The following is a 21,216-nucleotide window of genomic DNA, read 5'->3' as shown; positions in this document are numbered from 1 at the left end:
GACTTGCTGGTGATGGGTGCTGTGTGCCGATCTTGGCTGCCTCAGGTACACGTAGCATCGTCACCTTGCTTCCTCCTCCCCCGTCATCGCCAACCTCACCAGAATGTCCTGACATGGACTTCTCCTTCAAAAATCCCCTGCCGCTCTCCACCCGCGCCTCGGCCACCTTCCCTCTCGTCCATGGCGCAACCACGCCCCGGAGCCACCGGTCCAGCCCGGGCTCTGCGCTCCCGACCTCGGACCAGCCGTTTGCAGGCACCCAGCTGGATCGGCCCACGGATCATGGCGACACTTCCGATCCCCACTCGCGACGCCGGCCCTCCCCACGACAGCTGCTGATCGACCCGCTAGGCCTTGACGGCGCGAAATCATCCCATCACCGGCACAAGCACAGCAAGTCGCGAGAGCTCCGCCTGCCCCGGCCCATGAGCCACCTCGCCTCGTCGGCGGCCAGCGCCCGCGGGCTGCTGCCAACCTGGTCTGGGAGAGAGAAGGACCGGGAGAGTGATGATGGGCTGCTGCGACCAATCACCCGCGAGACGACGCGGACCTCTCGCTGGGAGTCCGACTCCACGGTTGGACTGGGCACGGGCAGTCGGAAGGGCAGTCCCTTGGACGTGCCCGAATTTCCAGATCAACTCGGTTCGATTCGGCAGCAGGAGATTCGGAACCGGGATGACCTCGATATGGTTAAGAAGCGGCGGAAACAGGGCGAAGAGTAAGCTTGTTGTCGCTTGGTCCGAGGAACTATAGACTGATTTCAGCCAAAGATATCTGCGGACGGCCCTGTCCTCGATAGGCACCCAGGCCACCGATGTCACGCGCCGACTCGATTACACTTATTACAACCTATTGGAGAAGCTCACGGCCCTCAGTGCGACCATTGGGTCGTTCCAGGAACTCTCCGACTCTGCCTCGACCCTCCTCAATGACTTTGAACGCGAGACGGCCGGGTTGGACCAGGAGATCCGAAAACAGATCAATGAGCTGAAGGGGTTTGAACCGCAGGCGCAGAAAGCTGACGCCCTCGCAGAACGGATGAAGGCTGGCCGACGGCGAGTGGAGGATTTGGGGAACCGGCTCGAAGCCGTGCGGCAGGGAATTGACAACTGGGAGCGGAGGGAGGTTGAATGGCAGACGCGGGTCAGTCGGCGACTGCGCATCTTCTGGATGATTGTCACCAGCGCGGTATTGGTTCTGGCACTAGCCATCATCCTGCAGAATTGGCCGGCATCCCAGCCTCTGCTGCCCGTGACGAGCCCCGAGGTCGTGGAGTGTATCGTCCACGCACCCGAAAGCTTTCCCATACCGCACCCATCGAGTCTCGCCGATCGCCTCGAGAGCCTTCATCAAGAACAACCGCACACGAGCCTCGATGCGGCGCACGGGGCCGCGGCTACGTCTACGGAGCACGATCCATTGACCGTGCTGGAAGAACTGTGAACGGTGGTGGATTCATTCCTGTGTGTATGCTACGTTGGTCATGTCATGATACCCTTTTTTCCCTCTTTATGCCTCGGCCTTTTTCTTCTTCTTATCTTCGATCAGCTCGATGTTGGCCTCGGGGATCTTGCTGCCGTAGACATCCAACAGCCAGTCCTTGACGTCTTCGCTCACATCGCCTTGGACCGTGATTTCCTCGGTGCCGGACGGGGACTTAGTCACGGAGGACCCCGTCGCGAACTTCTTGCCCAGTTCCTTGGCCACCTTTTTTATTCTCCAGGCCGTGCACCTCCAACCCGATGACCACGGTGACGTACTTGCGCTTGTTCCGCTCGACACGCTTGATCTGGATCTTGGAGGCGGCCTTGCGCTCGGCATCGCGGGCCTCGTTCTGCGCGGCCTTGGCTTCCTTCTTGGCGGCGTCTTTGGCGGCCCGTTCCTGGACGGAGACCTTGAGGGTGGACAGGTTGGCACTCAGGGCCTCTGGACCGGGTTGTCAGCTCGCCGGGAGAGGAGAGGTGGACGGATGCAGCGCGTACCTTCGGAGTAGAGTCGATTCCACAGATCGGATTGGTTCTCCTTCAGCCACTCCTCACATTTCTTCGCGGTGCCACCAAACTCGCAGAACTATAATTGGGGATGGTTGGTTAATTGGCCCAACCCTGGAGCTTGGATCTTTCCCATTCGTACCTCTGGCGGCAGAGTGCAGACTGAGCGGGTCAGCACGATGGGTGCAGGATGGCGTCATGACTTTCTTACCTCCACAGTAGACAACATGGCGGGCTTGGGGCTCGAGGGGGCCAGACTCTGCCACGTCGGTCATGGTTGGTGAGGGAATAATGTATATTTAGGTCGGGTCGTTCACTCATATTCGTTCCTCGAGGGGCGGCGAGCGAGGGGATCGGGTCGCCGTTACATAATCACTTAGCTAATCCCACCCGCTTGGCCGTGCTTCCTCCGCCCTCCCTTCCTGTTTCTGATCCCACGGTCCTCCGGTCCGGTGAAACCCTGCCTGCATGCGCAACCGTTGGCTTGCAGAAGATGATAAGAGACCGGAGGACAGCCAGCCGCGCACAGAGTCAATTCATCCTGGTCGGAGGCAACATCAATGGCCGTTAGGAAAGTGGAGTGCGTCGTTGCATGGCGTTATCTGTGCCTGGGGATGGTCCAGAACAGAGCCCAGAGGCCCGAGCTCCTTGGGGGCGTCGTGCACTGAAGCCTCGATCTCACTGGGGTTTGTTCGGATCGCCAATCAGGGAGGTAGGTCGGCGTCGTAGGAGGAGTTTATCTGTACCATCCATCAAATAATGATGTCCGACGTAAACGCGAGAGAGGGAGGGCTATGCTCCCCCCCGGGATCTCTGTGCGATGCACCGATCCAGAATCCGCGCTGGTCCGAGCGATCGCTGCGCTCGGATCGAGAGATTTATCTTTGCCACCCATTATTTTATTATTATTCACTCCCCTCCGGATTTGCCCTCCACATTCTCGTCTTCTTCTTCTTCTTCTTCCTATTCCTCCTCGTATCTAATCCTCCATCCATGGCCTGTTCTGCATCCTGATCCTCAGCCTTCGTGCTGCTGCTGCTGCTGCCGCGCTCGTCCCGACTCCACTCCTCGCAACCGCCATGACTGCCATGCTCGCCCAGCACGACCAGTCTTCGCGCTTTTCCTCCAACCCGCTGCGCTTGCCGACCGCGCAGCGATACTTCCTCGAGGACTTGTCCCCCAAACCTCCAATGCCACACCATGACTCGCCTAGGGAGTGTCCCAGCCCGGTCACATCGACCCTCTCCTCCATCCCACCATCCCCGGATACCACTCTGAGCAGCCTCTCCCTAGAGGACGAAGATCTGCTGCTGCCCTCCTATGACGAAGGGCGTACCGCCAAAGAACCTGTCTTCGACGAGCTTCCCTCGGCCAGTCCAGCCCCGTGGCCGGTCCACAGCCCAGCGGCCGATGACACCTCCATCGAGCAAGAACCACCATCCCGACATGTTGATTATCTCTCACACGACTGGGCCGAAGAGGACATCTGGGCCTCGTGGCGCTATGTCACCTCTCGAAAAGACAAATATAGCAATGGCGTGCGGCTGGAGAACGCTTCGTGGCGAACCTGGACCAAGACCAAAGACAAAATCGGGACCGTCTCTCCCGAGACGCTGAACTGGCTCAAGGACTGCGACGTCACCTGGCTCTACGGACCGTTGAAGACCTCAACCAGCAGCACGACCGTCTCGGGCCTCTCTCCACCTCCAAGTCTCCACACGCCCAGGCCCATCCTAAAGAAAAAAACCGTTTCTGAGACCATCCTTCAAAGATCTTTGTCCCAAAATACCCTTCTTAAACACGCTAGCGCCATTCTGAAGGCCCAGGAGGCCGAACATAGCCGTACTCGGCCGCCGTTTGGACGATCTAACACCGACATTGAACAGTTCCGGACAGGCAGTTCCACGGATTCGCAGAGTGACACGCGCACCACAGCGACCTCCTCCGGCGTGACGTCTCCCAGCGAGCGGCGCCATATCCACTTTAATAATGAAGTCGTGCAGTGCATTGCCGTGGAGGTCAAGGGAGGCGACGACGACGGGGCTGACTGGCCAGCAACCGTGGATGACGAGTCGTCCTCGGACGATGGCGTGGTCATGATGAGGCAATCGGCCCCGAGCAAGGCGTCGACCAGCAATCGCAGCACCCCGCGCAACAGCTTCAGCGGTGAAGGCAAAACCATTGCTCTTTTGCCATCCACGACCCTCAAGTATCGAGAGGATCCCCCCGAACCTCGCGAGTCCATCTTCGACCGGTGGGCCGCCCAGCCGTCCTCGTCACCATCTCTGTCCCCCACGCCGTCCGTGGAAACCCTGCGGCCGTCCCGGCCATCGGCCAATTTCCTCTTAGATGATGAGGAGGATGACAGTCTGGATTTCACGGGCCAGTACGGGTCGGCCGCCGACTACTACCGAGATCGACCGTGGTTTGCCCCCGAGGAAGACACCGACTTGAACCGGCCGCTGTCCTCGAGCAGGTTCATGCCCGAGGGGGACGGCGAGGCGACCAGTGCGAGCTTGATGGATCGAGTTGTTGACTCCATAAACGGCGCGAGGGACATAGCCTTTGTCATCTGGAACGTGGGCTGGGCAAGATGAAAGACCTTTTGCGCACGGCAGGGTGCAGGTCGGACGGCAATATAATCATGTAATGAGTAACATAAAGCAAACGAGCCACGAAAATGTACATACCGACAGATACCTTCTTTATAAATAATCTATGATTCTCTATTTTTACGCAATTGATACTTCATCTCTGTCATAGTTCCTCTCCCCATCGGACCCACCGGTGGCCCCTGACCTGAACATCCCGGCAAAACTTCCCTCCCCCCAGACCTCTCTTTCTTTTTTTCTCTTTCCACTAACCATGGAGAACGTCAACGTCGCCGAGCTGGTCGAACGGCTGGGCAGCGATGAAGACGCTGCCCGCAAAATGGCCGTCTTCAAGCTGCAGGGCAACATTGGCGATCCCTCCTTTGCCGACGTCTTCATCGCCGAGGGTGGCTTGACGCGCCTGCGCTACCTGACCCTCCATGCGACCGGCAACACCCTGGCCTACAGTCTGACCAGCTTTGCGCGCCTACTCGAGGTCGACAAGGGCTGGGAGTTTGTCGATCAGGAGCTCGTCGAGCGAGTAAGCGCTGCCCCGTGGGGACCGAAGAAGACAACGGAACTGACCTGATTGCTCTCCAGATCGTTGAACTCATTGTCACCCACCCGCTGGTCAACATCCTGCGCGGCGCCATGTCCATCCTCGTCTCGGTCGTCTCGCATCCGTACTCCGACAGCCACATGTCGCAGGCGGGCCTGTTCGGCTTCCGCGCCCTGAAACCCGCCATTGCCATCTACCCGCAGTTCTTGGAGATGCTCGTCAGTCGCCTGTCCTCTGCCGACCACGCCCTGTGCGCCAATGCGCTCCAACTGATCAATTCCCTCATGCGCGACTCCATCACCCACGATTCGGAGGCGGAGTGGCCCAAGTTCATTCAGAAACTGCAGGATCTGGGTGTGATTCGAGCCGTCTATGTCCTCATGCAGGATTCGGCGCTCCAGGACCTTGCACATCCGTTACTGGAGTTTCAATCTCTCACCAAAGTGCTGCTGCGGAAGTGGCGAGATATCCCCGTGAACCAGGAGAAGCCCGAGCATCGCCGGGCATTGAAGGGAGTCTATCTCGCCAGCAACCCGGATAGGAGCACTGATGAGAAACCGGAGAATGCAGACGAGACGAAACGCTCCCGTCGACATCATCCCGACAAGTGGCGGCGACTGGGCTTTGAGACGGAGGGTCCCACCGCGGAATTCTATGAAGTGGGCTATCTGGGCATGATGGACTTGGCGGACTACGTACGCAGCCATCAAGATGAGTTCCAGAAGATGCTCCTGGAACAGTCGACCAAGCCCGCACGCCAACGATGTCCGATTGCCCGCGCGTCGCTGGCTGTCACGGCGATCCTGTACGAACATTTCGAAGTGGATAAGTCCGAGATGGAGGATGCTAAGAGTTATTTGATCATGGAATCGCGCACCAGCATGGACAAATTGTTCAAGCCACTGCTCCTTCATTGGACGCGGCTGCATGTGGCCGGACTGCAGGGCTTTTTCCGCCTGTGGAAAGCTACGGCGGCCGAGTCGGAGGATCTGGACAAGATCATCGAGTTGGTCCGCATCCTCATCGAATCCGTTGTGGGTGGCGCAGCCCGAACCAAAGATGTCCAGGACGTCGAGAAAGAGCTAGCCGACTTTGAGTACCAGCGATTGCGAGAGCTGCAAATGGAACTTCTGGAACTGACGTACGAAGATGCCTGGGGACAGCACCTACGGCAGGTGCGCGAGGAACTCCAGCATGAAGCCCTCCAGTTTGTCAAGGAACAGCGCATCCGATGCTTGTTGCAAGGCGCATGGTTTTCCCTCGACGCATCCAAGAGCGAGTCCGGTGCGACACAGAAATCCCGCACGGCGCATCAATACGTTCAATTATCGCATAATCGGCGATATCTCCATTTTGGTGAGTTCGACTTCATGGCCGACAAGGCTCCGGAGCTCGATTCTCTACCTGAAAAGAGTGAGTCCCTTTCTCTCCAGACACTAATTTGGCTCTAATGTTTTGTTTTTGTTTTCCAGTTGATCTCTCAATTGTTTCCTCGGTGGTGTCCAACGTATCCACTGCCCCGGACCACTCATCTTCGTCCACCGTCAAGACGGCGCCGCGCCAGCCCTCGACCAAGATCACTATTCACGGCTATGTGCAGTCCTCGACTTCCACGGCCCACTCCAAGGGCCAGGGCCATACGCGGTCGGGAAGCAAGACAACGCAGAAGGAGGCCGTCCTCCTCACCCTGCGGCCTTCGTCGCACAGCATAGCGTCGGAATGGCTGGACGGGTTGCTGATGCTGCTCAACCAGCAGCCCATCACGGCCGAGACGACCAAGCTGATCGACCTGGTCAGCAACTACGGCCTGAAGATCCGGCTGCTCAACGTTCGATTTGACGACGCCGCATTTGCGGGTGAAGCACCGCGGGAGCCCTCGCGGCAGGACCTGGACGAGGATTACTACTATGATGTGTTTGGCGGCGCTTGACTGACGAGAGCATGATTCTTCTTATACCCATCGTGCTATGTATGCATTTGAATTTTTCACCCTTGTATTCTATTGTATGATGATTATTATTTATCGATGTATCCTTGTACTCACTTCTACCCTGCTGTATTATTATTCCACACTTCCAGCTTCATTGTTCCATGCATCTTGGCGCCCCACCAAGAGGTGAGCTGAGAGTTCAGGTAGGGTGAGGTGACCTACGTTCTGCGTAAGTCGTTTGTTGTCAGTGTGGGCTTATCTTATCGTCGATACTATCGCGTCTTCCGATCTCTCTCTCATCCTCTTCGTGTTTCCCTCGGGGTCAGGCTCAGCGCCTAAAGGATGATGCATTGTCCGCTGGCTCCATGATGGACACTCGTCCCTCGAAAAGGCAGCGCACAATCGTTTGCTCCGACGACGACGACGGTGAACCCGTGCCCCCCTGCCTCGCTCCCGCTCTCCAGCTCTGCCATCGACCTCCACGGCTGCGACTGCTGCCCCCCATCGCCGAGAGGGCATCGCAACGGCCGGCTCAAGCTCACTCACCACCAGACCCTCTCGTTCCAAGCTGAATGCACGCTCTCGAACCAGCAAAGCGGCGCCATCGAATCGCCCTTCCACCTCCCCGTCCCCGCAAAAGAAGGCCCCATCAAAACCGCCACAATCATTGCACAGCTTCTTCCAGCCGGCAACAGAGGGCCAGCGATGGTCCTCACAGAAATTCGATGTTATACGGGGGCCCGAGCCGACCTCGAAGGGGAAAACCGTCGAAGACGATATCATTGAAGACGATTACGATTCCTATGATGAAATCTTCACACAGCACCTCGCCGGTGTAAATGCGGATCTGGAGAGTACCGCCAAATCAGCTCGGCAGGGCCAAAATGAGTCTCGTCAGTCGGAGCCAAAACGCTCGATCAAATCACGGAACCCGACGCGACATACCAAGCGCTTCCTCCTCCCAGAAAGTCCCGCCACTAAAAGTTCCACGACGAGTCTATCAATAGAACTTGATGGACGGCCATGGGCGCAGCGATTTGCTCCCTCGAATCTGGACGAGCTGGCGGTTCACAAGCGCAAGGTCTCTGATGTGCAAAAGTGGCTGGAAGATGTATTTGCGGGGAGACGTCCCCAGGTGTGTACAATGCTAGAAAAGGACGGTGTCGAAGATTCTAGGTTGCTAACAATAGCAGAGATTACTGGTTCTTCGCGGTGTTGCGGGCTGTGGGAAGACCACTACTGTCTCGCTTCTTTCTGCGTCGCTTGGTTTTGATGTCATCGAGTGGAAGAATCCCCCGACCTCTGATTATGCAGCCCGGGACTATGTCTCAGCGAGCGCGCAGTTTGAAGAATTCCTCACCCGAGGCGACAAGTTTGGCGGACTTGACTTGGAGGGTGCAACGAACGCTGCTCTAGAAGAAGACCGGACAGGCAATGCTTCTCCCCGGCGGGTTCTTTTAATAGAAGAGTTTCCAGCAATGAACCGGTCGTCCACCAGCCTGTCAGCTTTCAGGGCTTCACTACAGCGCTACCTGGCCGCCTCAGCACGACCCCGATCTAATAATGCCCGAGAAAATGATGGACTGGCGCATCCTCCAATTGTCATCATTGTGTCTGAGACATTGCTAAGCTCTACATCGTTGATGACAGAGAACCTGACCGTTCATCGTCTGCTTGGACCGAATCTATATCATCACCCCGGCACGACGATTATAGATTTCAACAAGATCGCACCCACTCTGATGCAAAAGGCGTTGCAGTCTATCCTCGAAAAGGAAGCTCGAAGTTCCAAGCGTGCCCAAATTCCGGGCCCGGCAGTATTGGATCGGATCTCGGAGATTGGTGATATTCGTAGTGCAATCTCATCTCTCGAATTCCTCTGTCTGAAAGGCGACGGGGCTGGGAAATGGGGAGGCAATCTGGCAACCAAGATGAAAAAGTCCACCCGAGGGCAGGTTGCCCTCACTCCGATGGAACAGGAGTCGTTGAAGACGATCAGCCAGAGGGAGGCGAGTCTCGGGATGTTTCACGCCGTTGGTAAGATTGTATACAATAAGCGTGAGGACAAGAGCCTCCTGCAAGATCCTACAGTCGCTCTGCCGCCACCACCCGCTCATCTACGTCACTATCGTCGCGACAAGGTCTCACAGGTGTCGGTCAATGAGCTGATTGATGAGACCGGGACTGACATTTCGACTTTTATCAGTGCTCTCCATGAAAATTACCCTCCGTCGTGTGAGGGTCATTCGTTCACCGATTCTATGAACGACTGTATCGAAGCCCTTTCCGACAGTGATCTCCTCAGCATTGATCGTCGCTCTGTGCAGGGTGCACGAGCAGGGGTTGGAACGGGCGCCACCTATATCAGCGGAGGCATCGATCTACTGCGACAGGACGAAATCGGTTTCCAGGTGGCTGCCCGGGGCCTTCTTTTTGCTCTTCCGTATCCTGTGAACCGAAAATTGGCGCCTGAGAATGGACGGACCCGACCAGGCGATGCCCACAAGATGTTCTACCCGGCCTCGCTGCGCTTATGGCGTGAAGCCGAGGAGGTCCAGGGCCTGGTGGATTCCTGGATGATGCGATTTCTTCATCCATCTGGCGGGCCGCATCTCTCTCCAGCCTCGGATGTCCCTTCTTCGGGTGTCAAGTCGTGGAGCAGCCGAGTTGGCCAAAATCGGCACTTGGGATCCGCCAGCGGAGACCGTGCGACGGTGACGACGATGCTATCCCGCCATGATGCGCTTCTTTATCAATTGCCCTACATGGCGCAGATCCAGCGGCAGGAGTCGGAGCGCCGGCAGCTGGAGAGAATCACGACGTTTCGTGCCACCAACCGCGAAAACACTTGGGACGACGGTGCCCTGGACGATCTGGACGATCGGTCATTATTGCCTGAAAAGCACAGTAGTAGCTCGGTTGAAGCTCCAATGGCTCCAACGGACGAGGAGGAGAAGCTGATTCTGAGTGACGATGACATTGTTGACTGAATTATTGTTGCTATTGTTGTTGTATGAATACATATATGTTATAGCAGAATGCAGAACGCAGAACGTAGAGCGCCGAACGTAGGTCAGCCCACCCCGTCTGAACTCTCAGCTCACTCACCCCTGGTGGGGCGCCAAGATACTTTCGCCATGCTGGAGGCGTGGAGAACTGGTTTCCATTTAGTTGTGGAAGGGGGAGAGGAGAAAAAAGACGTTGATGGAAGAGAACAGAAAGATGCTGTAATGGGATGTAACAAATTAAGATTAAGCTCAGCGCACCCTGTGTGGAGCGCCGTCCGGGGTGAGCTGAAAGTTCAGGTAGGGTGCGCTGACCTGTAGTAGTCCCCACCAAGGGGTGAGCTGAGAGTTCAGATTGGGTGAGGTGACCTAGTTTCTGTAGTCGCCGTTCGTGCGAACCTGATGTTTATCTTATCTCTGCCTCTCCTCCGTTCTTCCACCACCTTCTTCCCTTTCCTTTCCCCGGACTCGACCACCTCAACACTGCCTACGCCCGATTCCTGAAACCCGGAAGAATCCCGGACATTATCCAGGTGTACAATAGAGGGCCATTGTGGGAGGAGAGCGTGCCGACGCGCAAGGTCCGCCTCTTCCCAACTCACAAACACTCCCGAGATGCTGACCAGGACTCTTTCCTTCCGCCATCACAGGCGAGAGAGAATGCTCAATGACAGCGACGGCCCTGCGAAACGGAGACACGAGGATTCCTACGTGCTCAATTCCGTCCAGTTGTCCGCCCTCGACGTGTCCGAGGAACTGATCACCCCGTCGCTGTGCAAGTCCGGGGGCGCCCAGGGTGATTCATCCAGCCGCGATGCGCTGGAAAAAGATAAACCACGCAGCACCTCAGTGCTGGTCGCTGCCGCCGCACATGCAGCGGTCCCCAGTTGGGCCACCCTGGTGTTGATGGCCTCGCTAATCTTCGGGGGTTGCTGTGCCAATGTGAGAAATAGACCCTGGACAGCGCCGAGGCTCAGGACTGACTGACGAACTCTTTGGGACAGGTATTCGCCCTCGAAGCGATTATCAAGTGAGTGGACCACGCCTAATACCCCAAAGAAAGAAAGGGCATTGTTAACGCCCTGAATTCAGAGAACAGCCGACTGCCGGTAAGCCCCCACGATCCAGACCATGACCCGGTTCCTGACGAACAGGCCCCTTGATCACGTTCGCCCAATTCATCCTGTGTGCACTCTTCACTCTCCCACACTTCCTGTCCTTCTCCGCAGGTCCACGAGCGTTATTCCTCAGCCCACGCGCTATCCCCTTGCGATCATGGCTGACATACACGGCTTTTTTCGTCACGGTCAATCTTTTGAACAATTGGGCCTTCGCATACAAGATCTCGGTGCCGCTACACATCATTCTTCGGTCTGCAGGTCCGGTGGCCTCGATGATCATCGGGTATATCTTTAACAACAAGCGCTATTCTCGGGGCCAGATCCTCTCCGTAGCCATGTTGACGGCGGGTGTGGTGGCAGCGGCATTGGCGGATGCTCATGCCAAGGGCCATGCAATTGAAATCGGGTCCCCCGGCGGTGAGACACCACTGATGACCACTGCAACGGGCTTCACGATTCTCGCCTTGGCCATGGTTTTATCGGCCTTCCAGGGAATCTACGCGGACCAGCTGTACGCAACCTATGGGCGAGATCATTGGAAAGAGGCTCTCTTCTATTCGCATACGCTGTCCTTGCCTCTTTTCTTAACTAGCTACCCGCAGCTGTCATCCCAATGGCGAGTGGTGTCTTCGACGCCATCTCTCTTGTCCCAAATCCCCGCCACGCGCCCCAACCCGAACTCGGGACTCGGGTCCACCTCCACGGCTCTTTCGTTCTTGGCGCGGGCGCAAGAGCACCAGTCCATCCAGTCGGTGCTTGCACAACTTCCAGTCCAAGTGGCATATCTTCTGATGAACGCACTGACACAATACCTGTGCATCCGCGGAGTTCACCTATTGTCCGCCAAGTCCTCATCATTGACGGTTACCATTGTCTTGAATATCCGGAAACTCGTCTCGCTTCTACTGTCCATCTATCTTTTTGGCAATCACCTTGCATCAGGTGTTCTTGTTGGGGCGGCCCTGGTCTTTGTCGGAGGTGGACTGTATGGCTTTGAGGGCGCCCGCCTACGAAAGGCTTCGACGCGGAAAGCTCGGTGACGGATCATTTTGGTTGCATTGGGTCTGTCTTGGGGGTTTGTTTATAGATCCAAGTGCTTGTTAAATATACTAACTGAGAATTGCAATAAAAAAAGCATAGAAATGGATTCGAGTAAACAAGAACAAACCGGCAGCAGAAGCTCAGCTAATGGCGCGGAGAGAACAAGTGAGAAGAGAAGCGATCCAGGTCGGAAAAGCCTGGAAGAAGATAGATATATCGATAGGCACTGTCCATAATTTACAAAGACACATCTGCGAAAAGAAACATCCAATCCGAGAGAACATGAAGGGCAATCATGATGATCGCACACTTCAAATCATACATACCCAAAAAGGAACACTATGGATGGTAGCATCTATAGCACTTCGCCCACGATCTTCGCGGCCTCTTTGTAGGTTTCGAGAAGCCGCTCACACTTCTCGCGCTCGGCCTTGATGCCATCGTCTTCGTAAAGCAGATCGCCGAAAAGATCCTCTTTATAGAGTTCGCTCACAAGTCTATTCTGCACGACGTCTTTGCAATAGTTGACCAGGAGATGCATAATCGCTTTGGGAACCTGGTCAGCAATGGTCTCCCGTACAATGCCGAAATACGATGAAATCAGACGGCGAATCAACTCGGTTTCAAGCACCTCCCTATCGGTAAGGGCAGGCTCGGCATTGTCATGGGGCTGTAGGTATGAAAAGTCAGCGAGAGCACGGGAAATGAAAACTAGTGCAAAGAGCACTTACAAACATAGACACTTCCCCGCCACCATACTCGGTTGGAGCAGCGTATTCCTCAGATGGCATAGCCGGAGACCGCATTTCAGCCTGACGGATGCTCTGGCCAATGCTAGACTCGCTCGCATGGCCGGCTTGCCGCCTTGAATGTGTGCCGGCTTGTGGCGGCGAGGCCAAGATCTGAGACGATTGGCCTTCCTTGCCGAAGAAGTAATTCAAGAAAGAATCTCGTGCGGTGTTCGAACTACCAAGGGCAGCGGTATTTTGCGCACCATTCAAGGTTGCCGCAATGCCATTCTCCCCACGGCCCACATTGGGCGACATGCTTCGGGCTTTCGTGGACTGGCTCCGAATAGGCATGTTTTGCGACTCCTCATCAGGCCCTCCGGAGGCTGTCCCGTTGGTGGCCCCGAGTTCCTTGAGCCGTCGCTTTTCCCGCTTTCTCTTCTCTTCTGCCATGACAGCCTTTCTCTCCTCTTCTTGCCGAGTCTGGATGATGGAAGACATGGCAGCCGCAGCACCCAAGAAATTAGGATGGTTGGTGTTGATGTAGGCTCTTTGGATCGAGATTACAGATTCTACGTAACCCGAGCATGGCCCCAAGCGTTCACGGAGAAGATCGGAAACCACCTCGATAAGTTTCCCCTGAAGGCGAGGGAACCGCATCAGCTCTTGTGAACCACATGTGTGGCAGATCTTGATGAGCTCCTCGTAGACCAGTTCCACACATCGTTGACTGGGAGCCTCCAACAGCTTGATCTGCGGCTTGACCAACAGATCAAATGCCAATTCCGGGACAAACAGACTAGGACGAGGACCAGTCGAGTTGCGGATTGCCGTCCTGATGTCCGACACAGTCAAGTTGTGGGTGGGATCAATCATTTCCAGTGAGTTTCCAAAGACTGAGTTGAAGATGTAGTAGATCCGGGCCCCGCCACAGAGCTCCTTTGTTGAAATTTCCGACGACGTTCCATCGATCGACGAGATGAAAGAGGATGCGAATCGGGTCATCAATTGAAGGATCAAGGATCCTCGGTGTTCCTTGCCGCTAAATTGCTTGTTTCCATAGCTGGCCAGCTCCTGTTGCGTTTGACCCATCAGGGTATTGAGGCGAGCTTTTATGTCCGGTAGCCGATCCCGAATGTGCGACATGAGAGTGGTGTTCAATGTTTTGGCCAAAAATTGTGTTCCGCATCGATTGGCCATGTTTCGATACGCTGGGTGGTGACGGAAAAAGTCGGCCTCGGCTCGAAGCGCCTCAGAGAGAGACTTGCCCGACTGAATGTCCTGCTGCGAACGGTTTACAACACCAATGAACCCTAACTTCAGGGGATACACTCGCCCAGAAAGGATGTCCATGGCATTGGTCCCATGGTCCATTAGATCCAGCTTTGACAAGACGCCAATTGTTCTCCGGCCCATGGGATCCACCTGGCGGGCGAGCTTCAGCGCTTCCGAGTTGACCAGGTCGACATTAGCCGGAGAGACCGCCAGAATGATGCTGTTCGGTTTCGCAATGTACTCCAGGATCAAGGTGCGGGTCTGTTTCTCAATATCGGACGGTTGGTCGCCAATTGGCACTTTCGTCAAGCCGGGCAAATCCACCAAAGTCAGGTTGAGCACATGGGGCGAGAAGATCTTCAAGTTGATCGGCTGTCGGTTGATGCCCTTGTTGCTCCCAGCAATTCTCGCGGTCTCTGCTTCAATTTCTTGCTTCACAAGGCCGAAATCATCGAACTTGCGGCCTGGGAGGTGGTGGAACTCCGCCCACTCGTGTTGACCGGCGACACTGGCAGCCGTATGTGGGATATGAATCTCATCCTGCTCGGGTTTATCGTGGCGTTCACTAGGGATGTTGATGAGCTGCAGGATCAACGGCCGCCGGGTGACGATGCCGCTGCCTCGGGGTAAGAAATCGCGGCCGACGATGTTCTCCAGCACCGACGACTTGCCGGACGACTGGGAACCCACAACAACCTGCGAGCCGAGTTAGGAGATGGAGAGGGATGGCCAGGGGACACACGCACGATCTGGGGCAGGTCGAGGGAGTCATTGCCGATGGTGTTGAAGACCAAGTCCTGCAACTTGTTGACGGTCACCAGCAAGTCCTCGCCCAGTGAAGCCATGATGGGAGTCAATGAGGTCTAAGGGGGCACAGTCGAGCAAGACGCGAAGGGGCGCGTGCAAGTTACTCGGCAGGATCTGGATCGCCGCCCGTTGACGGAGCACGTGATACTGCTGACCTAATCGGCAAGTGACGTCGCTAGTTCCCTGCAACCAACTATGTATAGATCTATCGTGTTGATATGATAGTACGAGGTAGCATTCAAAAAATGGCATGTACAGTACACCTCCATCACTGATCCAGCTGCACGTAGTTGGCCGGGAACAGCCCCTGCGCTCCATGATACACCCCAAGCCACCAGTCATCGTCCGGGAATTCCTAACGCACCGACTTAGCAGGCAGACACTCCAAGCAGAGGGAAAACACTTACCACATTCTCAATCTTTGCTCCTTCGGGGAAGCTAATCTCGTTGTCCTCGGCGGCCTCGTAGTCATACAGCGCCGTAGCGGTAGGGCCCTGGGAGCCGACTGCCGGGGGAGCAGCAGCAACCTCCGGTTCCGGCTCAGGCTCAGGCTCAGGCTCAGGCGCGGCTTCATGGCCGGCCGTGTCGACATGGTCTTCCACTTCAACGTAGTTTCCGGGGAAGAGTCCACGCTCACCACGCTCATTGACGCCCAGCCACCAATCCTTGTCCACCATTTCAATATCCGTTACATACTCTCCTTCCCGGAGGTCAATCTCGTTGTCCTCCGATTTCTCATAGTCGTACTGCACCTTCGCCTGGATTCCGCCCTGTGGCTGTATCTCGGCAGCGGTGGTCTCCGCGGCCGCGCGGCCAAGGTCGTGGGGGTTCTCCTCAAGGTCTCTCTCGTCTGGGACGGCCTCTTGAAGACTTTCAATGGGCATGGCGGGAGGCGGAGAAAGCTGTTCGTCATGAGCATCCGTGACGTCGCCGCGGCCAACAGGCATGGCGACACGAATGGGCGAACCCTCTCGGACAGGTGGAGTCGGGGGTGTGGGAGAACGTGGCTGTGGTGGCGGGCTTGGGACGGGTTGCTGAGCATAATGTCCAACCTCAGGCTCAGTCGGACCAGCGGGAAGTCCGGGAATGGGGATTGCACGACTCGGTTCAGGTTGCTCCACCTCGTCGTGGGCAAATTGGCTTTGAATATCACGGACACTGGCTGCTGAGGCTTCTGCTGAGGAAGGCTCATTGGACACAACATCTGCCTGGCCCACGGGTGTCGCAGGCGCAATCTGCACCGGAGCCCATGTTTTCCCGGTGTAGGAGCTCTTCCAGCCAGCACCCGAGCCACTGGTCTGGCTTTGGATCGAGGCAGGCTCCGCGACAGTCGGCGACGGGGTTTCACCGCGTTCACGAGCCTTCCGCTCCGCCCACAATTGAGCAGGCGTCTTTCCTCCCTCATCGGCGAACGTTCGGCTGGCACTCCCGATCTGCACATTCGACGGTTTCGGGCCTGTCGCGCTCGGGAGAGGCGGTTTGGTTCCTGCAAAGGCTGGGCCCCCGCCGAACTTGTTCGCCACTTTGGGCTTCGGCAGGCTCGTCAGACGCTCGGCAGGGACGGAAACCGCAGGACGTTCAGGCAAGGTGGTGGTGGTAGTGGTAGTGGTGGTTTGGGGCTGATCACGCATTCCGGCGCTCGGTGTTCCGCTCGCAACGCCCGCATCTTCTGGTTTCTGTGCTCGGGCTCGAATAGCCGCGATGTCGACCTTGCCCACAGGTTCATATGCACCTTTGACGGGCGCGGGGCGATCATCTTTCATGTCGCCCGATTGGACGGCTTGCTTTCGGATTGCGGCAATGTCCACCTTGCCCACGGGCTGATATCCGCCCCTGACAACATTGCCATGTTCTTCAGCAGCCGCAGTTGGGGGTTGTCGGTAGGCCGGAGAGGTGTTTTCCGCTTTGAGCTCTTGAAGATTCACTTTCGTTGGCTTGTATGCTGGTTGGACCTTTTCGAGCTGGGTACGAGTCACCGGAGGCGCATCCGGACCCCAGCCATCATCATCCACTCCTCTCCGAGCGGTGGAATGCTGGGGAGCAGCCGATACAGGCGGAGGTGCGAGCCCGCCCGTCCTGGTCGGGGTGAATACGGGTTTGCTCGCAACCGGAGGGCGGGGTCCCGGGGCGGGGGCAGGCGGCTCCGCCCCAGAGTACTTGGAGCCAGAGGAGTCTGCCACCCTTTGAACGATGCTCTCCGGAGACAAGTCAGCGTCTGCGCGGGCGGTGATTTGCACGTGATAACCCTGAACCCGAATTTGTGTTAGCATCGAATCCTCATCAGGAAAAGGGGATCCCTCACGTGTAGGAATTTGGACACGGCAGCCAGGTGGCTGGTGAAATATCCCTTGGTGCGTTCCGGTACACCTTCTCCACACCAGGCAATGAGCACATTCTTCGGCAGGCCAGTGTTCGGGTCGGTCACTTTCACGTAGGCGAATTGGACTCGCCCCTCCGAGAACTCCTCAATCAGATCGGCCAATTCACCATCTGCGGGGTGTTTGATTAGCCTAGGCGCTCCTTATAGAGATCCCACGATGACTTACCGCCGGTCGTCTGGACCTTGAGGACACTCTCCTTGTTTCCCGCATCTTGCTGGAACGTATTGACTAGCGGGGTCGAGACCGAGAAGACCGCCCATTGGGCATAGGTCGGGGAGGCCGCACTGCCGGCAGAGGGTTGGCCGTTCACCACAGTCTGGTAGCTTTTGGATATGGAGGGCCCGTTGGCCGAGAGGTTGAGAGATGCCATGGCTTCCGGGGTGGAAGGGGAGGGAGGGGATGCAGCAATCGATGGCGGCAAACGAGTTGATCCACGTGTTGGGGGGGAAATGGCAGTATCTCACGACGCATGCACCGTCCGTGAAGTGCGAGCGAGGGGATGGAGCTGTTAGGTACAGCCTGGGATTGGTTGCAGGGATATGATGGTGGTCGTGGTGATACGGGAAGGGCAAGGAGGGCAAGGAAGAGGAGGAGCCAACAACAAGTGGCGGAAGGAGCTGGCTGAGCTGAGCTGAGCATCACTGACGGACCCACCCGGAGATCTCTCTTTTGCTCTTTTCCTCCCACTAGCCCACCCATCAACCATTTACCTAGTTTCCCTTGCACAACTCCCTCCCTCCCCATTCACTCGGTCATGGGGTCTGATGCCGTTGACCCGTATCCCAATGTCACCAGCAATCATGAAGATGACACCCCCGCCGCCGCCGCCGCCGCTGCTGCCCAGAGACCAGCAGCAGAAGACGGCCACCTACGACTACGCCTACGAGAAATCGCTGAGCCACGCCGAGGCAAAGCTTTTCTACCAGCACCACCAACTGGCATCACGCGACAGCACCGTGCCTCCAAGCCCTGTCCCCGCCGGCGGCTCGGGCGATTTTCACGGCGAGGAACTGCCCGCGAGCGCCACCGATCCTAGCTCCCAGACCGATAAGGCAATGACAGTCGACGCTGACTCGCTGTCTCTGCGGCCTATGGGTGGAGACCGGCCCTTTCACCACGTCGATGGTAGCCCCATTGCGACAAACCGCCTCCCTCCGGCCGAGGCCCCGTCCCTGGGGACCACCGAGGGCCTCCCGAGCGCCAATGTAGGGCTGGGCATTTCCCCGGGCACCGATTCCGCGGGCTATGCGGTGACAACGGAGCTGGCGGCCATCTATCGCAAGATCAAGGGTCTCTTGGACCGACGATCCAAATACATGGATTTCTCGCTGCAGGTACCTGGGGATGATCCTCGGAATCAGGCCGAGTGGGAGATCTACCCTCCGCCTCCCGAACCTGCTTGGGATGCTGGGAAGGAATACCAGCCAGGCAATGTCGGGGGCCCGTCAGATTGGACGGGGAAAAAGAGGAAGATGGGCCAAGACATTGGGGAAGATTTTGACATGGCTGAACTGATGCCCCTCCCCGGCGAATCTCCTTGGGTCTACCGGCTGGATGGTAACAGCGTCTATCAAGTCTACGAGTCCTCGTCAGCCGCGGATCAGCACCAGCCGATCGTCCAGATCCCATCCTTGCGTGATTTCTATATGGATCTGGATTCTGTGGTCGACGTCTCGACCGATGGACCGGTCAAGAGCTTTGCCTTCAAACGCCTGTCGTACCTAGAGGGCAAGTTTCAGCTGTATGCCCTGTTGAATGAATATCAGGAAATTGCCGACAGCAAGAAAGTGCCTCATCGGGACTTTTACAACGTGCGCAAGGTGGACACGCACGTCCACCACTCTGCATGCATGAACCAGAAGCACTTACTGCGCTTTATTAAAAGCAAAATGCGAAAATCCCCTGATGAAGTGGTTCTCTTCCGAGACGGGAAACATTTGACCTTGCGGGAGGTCTTTGAGAGTATCAATCTGACAGCTTATGATCTAAGTATCGACACGCTGGATATGCATGTATGCTTTTATCTTCCCCTTCTCGTATACCTCGATGGCTAATGGGGCTGATAGGCGCACACCGACTCCTTCCATCGGTTCGACAAGTTCAACCTCAAATATAACCCCGTGGGCGAATCTCGACTGCGTGAAATTTTTCTCAAAACGGACAACTACATCAAGGGCCGCTATCTCGCCGAAATTACCAAGGAAGTTATCTCGGATCTAGAGTCCAGCAAGTATCAGATGGTCGAGTGGCGCATTTCGATCTACGGGCGATCGATTCAGGAATGGGACAAACTGGCGGCGTGGGTGGTGGACAACAAGCTGTTCTCGCCCAATGTCCGCTGGCTTATTCAGGTGCCGCGCCTCTACGATGTGTACAAATCAAGCGGCATGATGGAAAACTTTGAGCAGGTGATTACCAATGTGTTCCAGCCGCTATTCGAAGTGACCCGAGATCCATCCAGTCATCCCAAACTCCATGTCTTCCTGCAGCGCGTGGTAGGGTTTGACAGTGTGGATGATGAAAGCAAGGCGGAGCGTCGGCTGTACCGGAAGTATCCCATCCCTCGTGAATGGGATACGAAGCAAAATCCGCCGTACAGCTACTGGATCTACTTCATGTTTGCCAACATCGCCTCCCTCAACAACTGGCGCAAGCACCGAGGATTCAACACATTTGTCCTCCGTCCGCATTGTGGTGAAGCAGGTGACCCGGACCACCTGGCTGTGGCCTTCCTTTGCTGCCACAGTATCAGTCATGGGATTCTGCTGCGCAAGGTGCCTCTGTTGCAATATCTCTATTATCTGGATCAGATTGGTATCGCCATGTCGCCACTGAGTAACAATGCGCTCTTCCTCACGTATGACAAAAATCCGTTTGCCAGCTTCTTCAAGCGCGGGCTCAACGTCTCGCTGTCCACCGACGATCCGCTGCAGTTTGCGTTTACCAAAGAGCCTCTAATAGAGGAATATTCGGTGGCGGCCCAGATCTACAAGTTCAGCGCCGTGGATATGTGTGAGCTGGCCAAGCATTCCGTGGTCCAGAGTGGATTCGAGCTTTCCTTGAAACGGCGATGGCTGGGCTCGAGCTGCGCCCTGCCTGGGGTCGCTGGCAACAACGTGGCAAAGAGCAACGTGCCAGATATTCGCGAGGCATTCAGGCAGGAGACTTTGGTTGGAGAACGAGGCTTGTGAGTAGTCATACGTGTTTAGGGCAAGGTGATCAGGGCTGACGGTCCCCAGGATTGAGCGATATGCGGATGGCAATCTCACGGATGAATGCAACGGGATGATCCCTGGCTCATTGCAGAGTGCCAAACAGACCACGGCGCATGGTATGTATAGATCAGTCCGGTCTTTCGCTGCGGCTGTGAGCTCACCTTCCATTTGCACCTTCAGAACCGGGACAAGTGTCCATTTCCCATGAGCCTGCTCCACAGGGCTCAGTCTCTTCTTTTGGTATAGAGCCGCAAGCTTCGATTTGCAAGTCGTCCTCCTCCCCCCAGCTCCGGCATCGACGCAAAACGGCCGATCCCCTTACGTCGCGACTGGCGAATTTTCGTCGCCAGTGAGCAACAGTGGTGTCATGGGAGCCTCTGTTGCCGGGGCAGATGGCACACCGGAACAGAAAATTTTCCCTGGGATTGTCCACGAGAGGGCGCGGAGAGGAAGTATCCGAGTTCAGTCCTCGGAAGATCACAGCCATTAATCGAACCCCTCATATAGGGACGTGAGGCTGCTCGCCATTTCCAATTCCTCTTTTCCGTCCGGCCTATTGAAACCCTGCATGG

The 21,216-nt window shown here is 56.4% G+C and overlaps 10 protein-coding genes across 10 annotated transcripts; 7 read left to right on the top strand and 3 right to left on the bottom strand.

Annotated features, from left to right (window-relative positions):
- Positions 1 to 113: 113 nt before the first annotated feature.
- N7510_011718 (uncharacterized protein) lies at positions 114 to 1,443 on the top strand (the record flags this gene model as incomplete). The annotated part of the gene is made up of 2 exons (XM_056983642.1): positions 114 to 718; positions 771 to 1,443. The coding sequence occupies 2 exons, from the start codon at positions 114 to 116 to the stop codon at positions 1,441 to 1,443; spliced, it is 1,278 nt and encodes a 425-aa protein (XP_056829136.1).
- Positions 1,444 to 1,509: 66 nt separating this feature from the next.
- tma22 (putative RNA binding protein Tma22) lies at positions 1,510 to 2,266 on the bottom strand (the record flags this gene model as incomplete). Its single annotated transcript, XM_056983641.1, has 5 exons — positions 1,510 to 1,717; positions 1,761 to 1,926; positions 1,983 to 2,070; positions 2,134 to 2,153; positions 2,203 to 2,266. The coding sequence occupies 5 exons, from the start codon at positions 2,264 to 2,266 to the stop codon at positions 1,510 to 1,512; spliced, it is 546 nt and encodes a 181-aa protein (XP_056829135.1).
- An 804-nt stretch (positions 2,267 to 3,070) lies between these two features.
- Positions 3,071 to 4,588, top strand: N7510_011716 (protein phosphatase regulator REG1; the record flags this gene model as incomplete). The annotated part of the gene is made up of 1 exon (XM_056983640.1): positions 3,071 to 4,588. The coding sequence occupies one exon, from the start codon at positions 3,071 to 3,073 to the stop codon at positions 4,586 to 4,588; it is 1,518 nt and encodes a 505-aa protein (XP_056829134.1).
- A 268-nt stretch (positions 4,589 to 4,856) lies between these two features.
- N7510_011715 (uncharacterized protein) lies at positions 4,857 to 5,171 on the top strand (the record flags this gene model as incomplete). The annotated part of the gene is made up of 1 exon (XM_056983639.1): positions 4,857 to 5,171. The coding sequence occupies one exon, from the start codon at positions 4,857 to 4,859 to the stop codon at positions 5,169 to 5,171; it is 315 nt and encodes a 104-aa protein (XP_056829133.1).
- Positions 5,172 to 5,233: 62 nt separating this feature from the next.
- N7510_011714 (Engulfment/cell motility ELMO) lies at positions 5,234 to 7,071 on the top strand (the record flags this gene model as incomplete). The annotated part of the gene is made up of 2 exons (XM_056983638.1): positions 5,234 to 6,425; positions 6,614 to 7,071. 2 exons carry the CDS (start codon positions 5,234 to 5,236, stop codon positions 7,069 to 7,071), a joined length of 1,650 nt encoding a protein of 549 aa, XP_056829132.1.
- A 368-nt stretch (positions 7,072 to 7,439) lies between these two features.
- Positions 7,440 to 10,061, top strand: N7510_011713 (uncharacterized protein; the record flags this gene model as incomplete). Its single annotated transcript, XM_056983637.1, has 3 exons — positions 7,440 to 7,497; positions 7,536 to 8,206; positions 8,265 to 10,061. 3 exons carry the CDS (start codon positions 7,440 to 7,442, stop codon positions 10,059 to 10,061), a joined length of 2,526 nt encoding a protein of 841 aa, XP_056829131.1.
- A 675-nt stretch (positions 10,062 to 10,736) lies between these two features.
- Positions 10,737 to 12,237, top strand: N7510_011712 (uncharacterized protein; the record flags this gene model as incomplete). Its single annotated transcript, XM_056983636.1, has 4 exons — positions 10,737 to 11,018; positions 11,081 to 11,106; positions 11,169 to 11,185; positions 11,231 to 12,237. 4 exons carry the CDS (start codon positions 10,737 to 10,739, stop codon positions 12,235 to 12,237), a joined length of 1,332 nt encoding a protein of 443 aa, XP_056829130.1.
- Positions 12,238 to 12,593: 356 nt separating this feature from the next.
- On the bottom strand, positions 12,594 to 15,086 carry N7510_011711 (dynamin-related GTPase DNM1; the record flags this gene model as incomplete). Its single annotated transcript, XM_056983635.1, has 3 exons — positions 12,594 to 12,908; positions 12,970 to 14,937; positions 14,988 to 15,086. The coding sequence occupies 3 exons, from the start codon at positions 15,084 to 15,086 to the stop codon at positions 12,594 to 12,596; spliced, it is 2,382 nt and encodes a 793-aa protein (XP_056829129.1).
- A 230-nt stretch (positions 15,087 to 15,316) lies between these two features.
- N7510_011710 (putative actin binding protein) lies at positions 15,317 to 17,799 on the bottom strand (the record flags this gene model as incomplete). Its single annotated transcript, XM_056983634.1, has 4 exons — positions 15,317 to 15,403; positions 15,456 to 17,294; positions 17,351 to 17,538; positions 17,595 to 17,799. The coding sequence occupies 4 exons, from the start codon at positions 17,797 to 17,799 to the stop codon at positions 15,317 to 15,319; spliced, it is 2,319 nt and encodes a 772-aa protein (XP_056829128.1).
- Positions 17,800 to 18,229: 430 nt separating this feature from the next.
- On the top strand, positions 18,230 to 21,134 carry N7510_011709 (uncharacterized protein; the record flags this gene model as incomplete). Its single annotated transcript, XM_056983633.1, has 4 exons — positions 18,230 to 19,441; positions 19,496 to 20,616; positions 20,669 to 20,760; positions 20,866 to 21,134. 4 exons carry the CDS (start codon positions 18,230 to 18,232, stop codon positions 21,132 to 21,134), a joined length of 2,694 nt encoding a protein of 897 aa, XP_056829127.1.
- Between the last annotated feature and the right edge of the window lie 82 nt (positions 21,135 to 21,216).

Source organism: Penicillium lagena (genome assembly GCF_028827675.1).
Source record: "Penicillium lagena strain IBT 129212 chromosome Unknown utg000008l_segment0_segment0, whole genome shotgun sequence".
Classification (NCBI taxonomy): Eukaryota; Fungi; Ascomycota; class Eurotiomycetes; order Eurotiales; family Aspergillaceae; genus Penicillium; species Penicillium lagena.
Note: the sequence above shows the minus strand (reverse complement) of the source record. Positions and strands in the feature narration are given on the sequence as shown.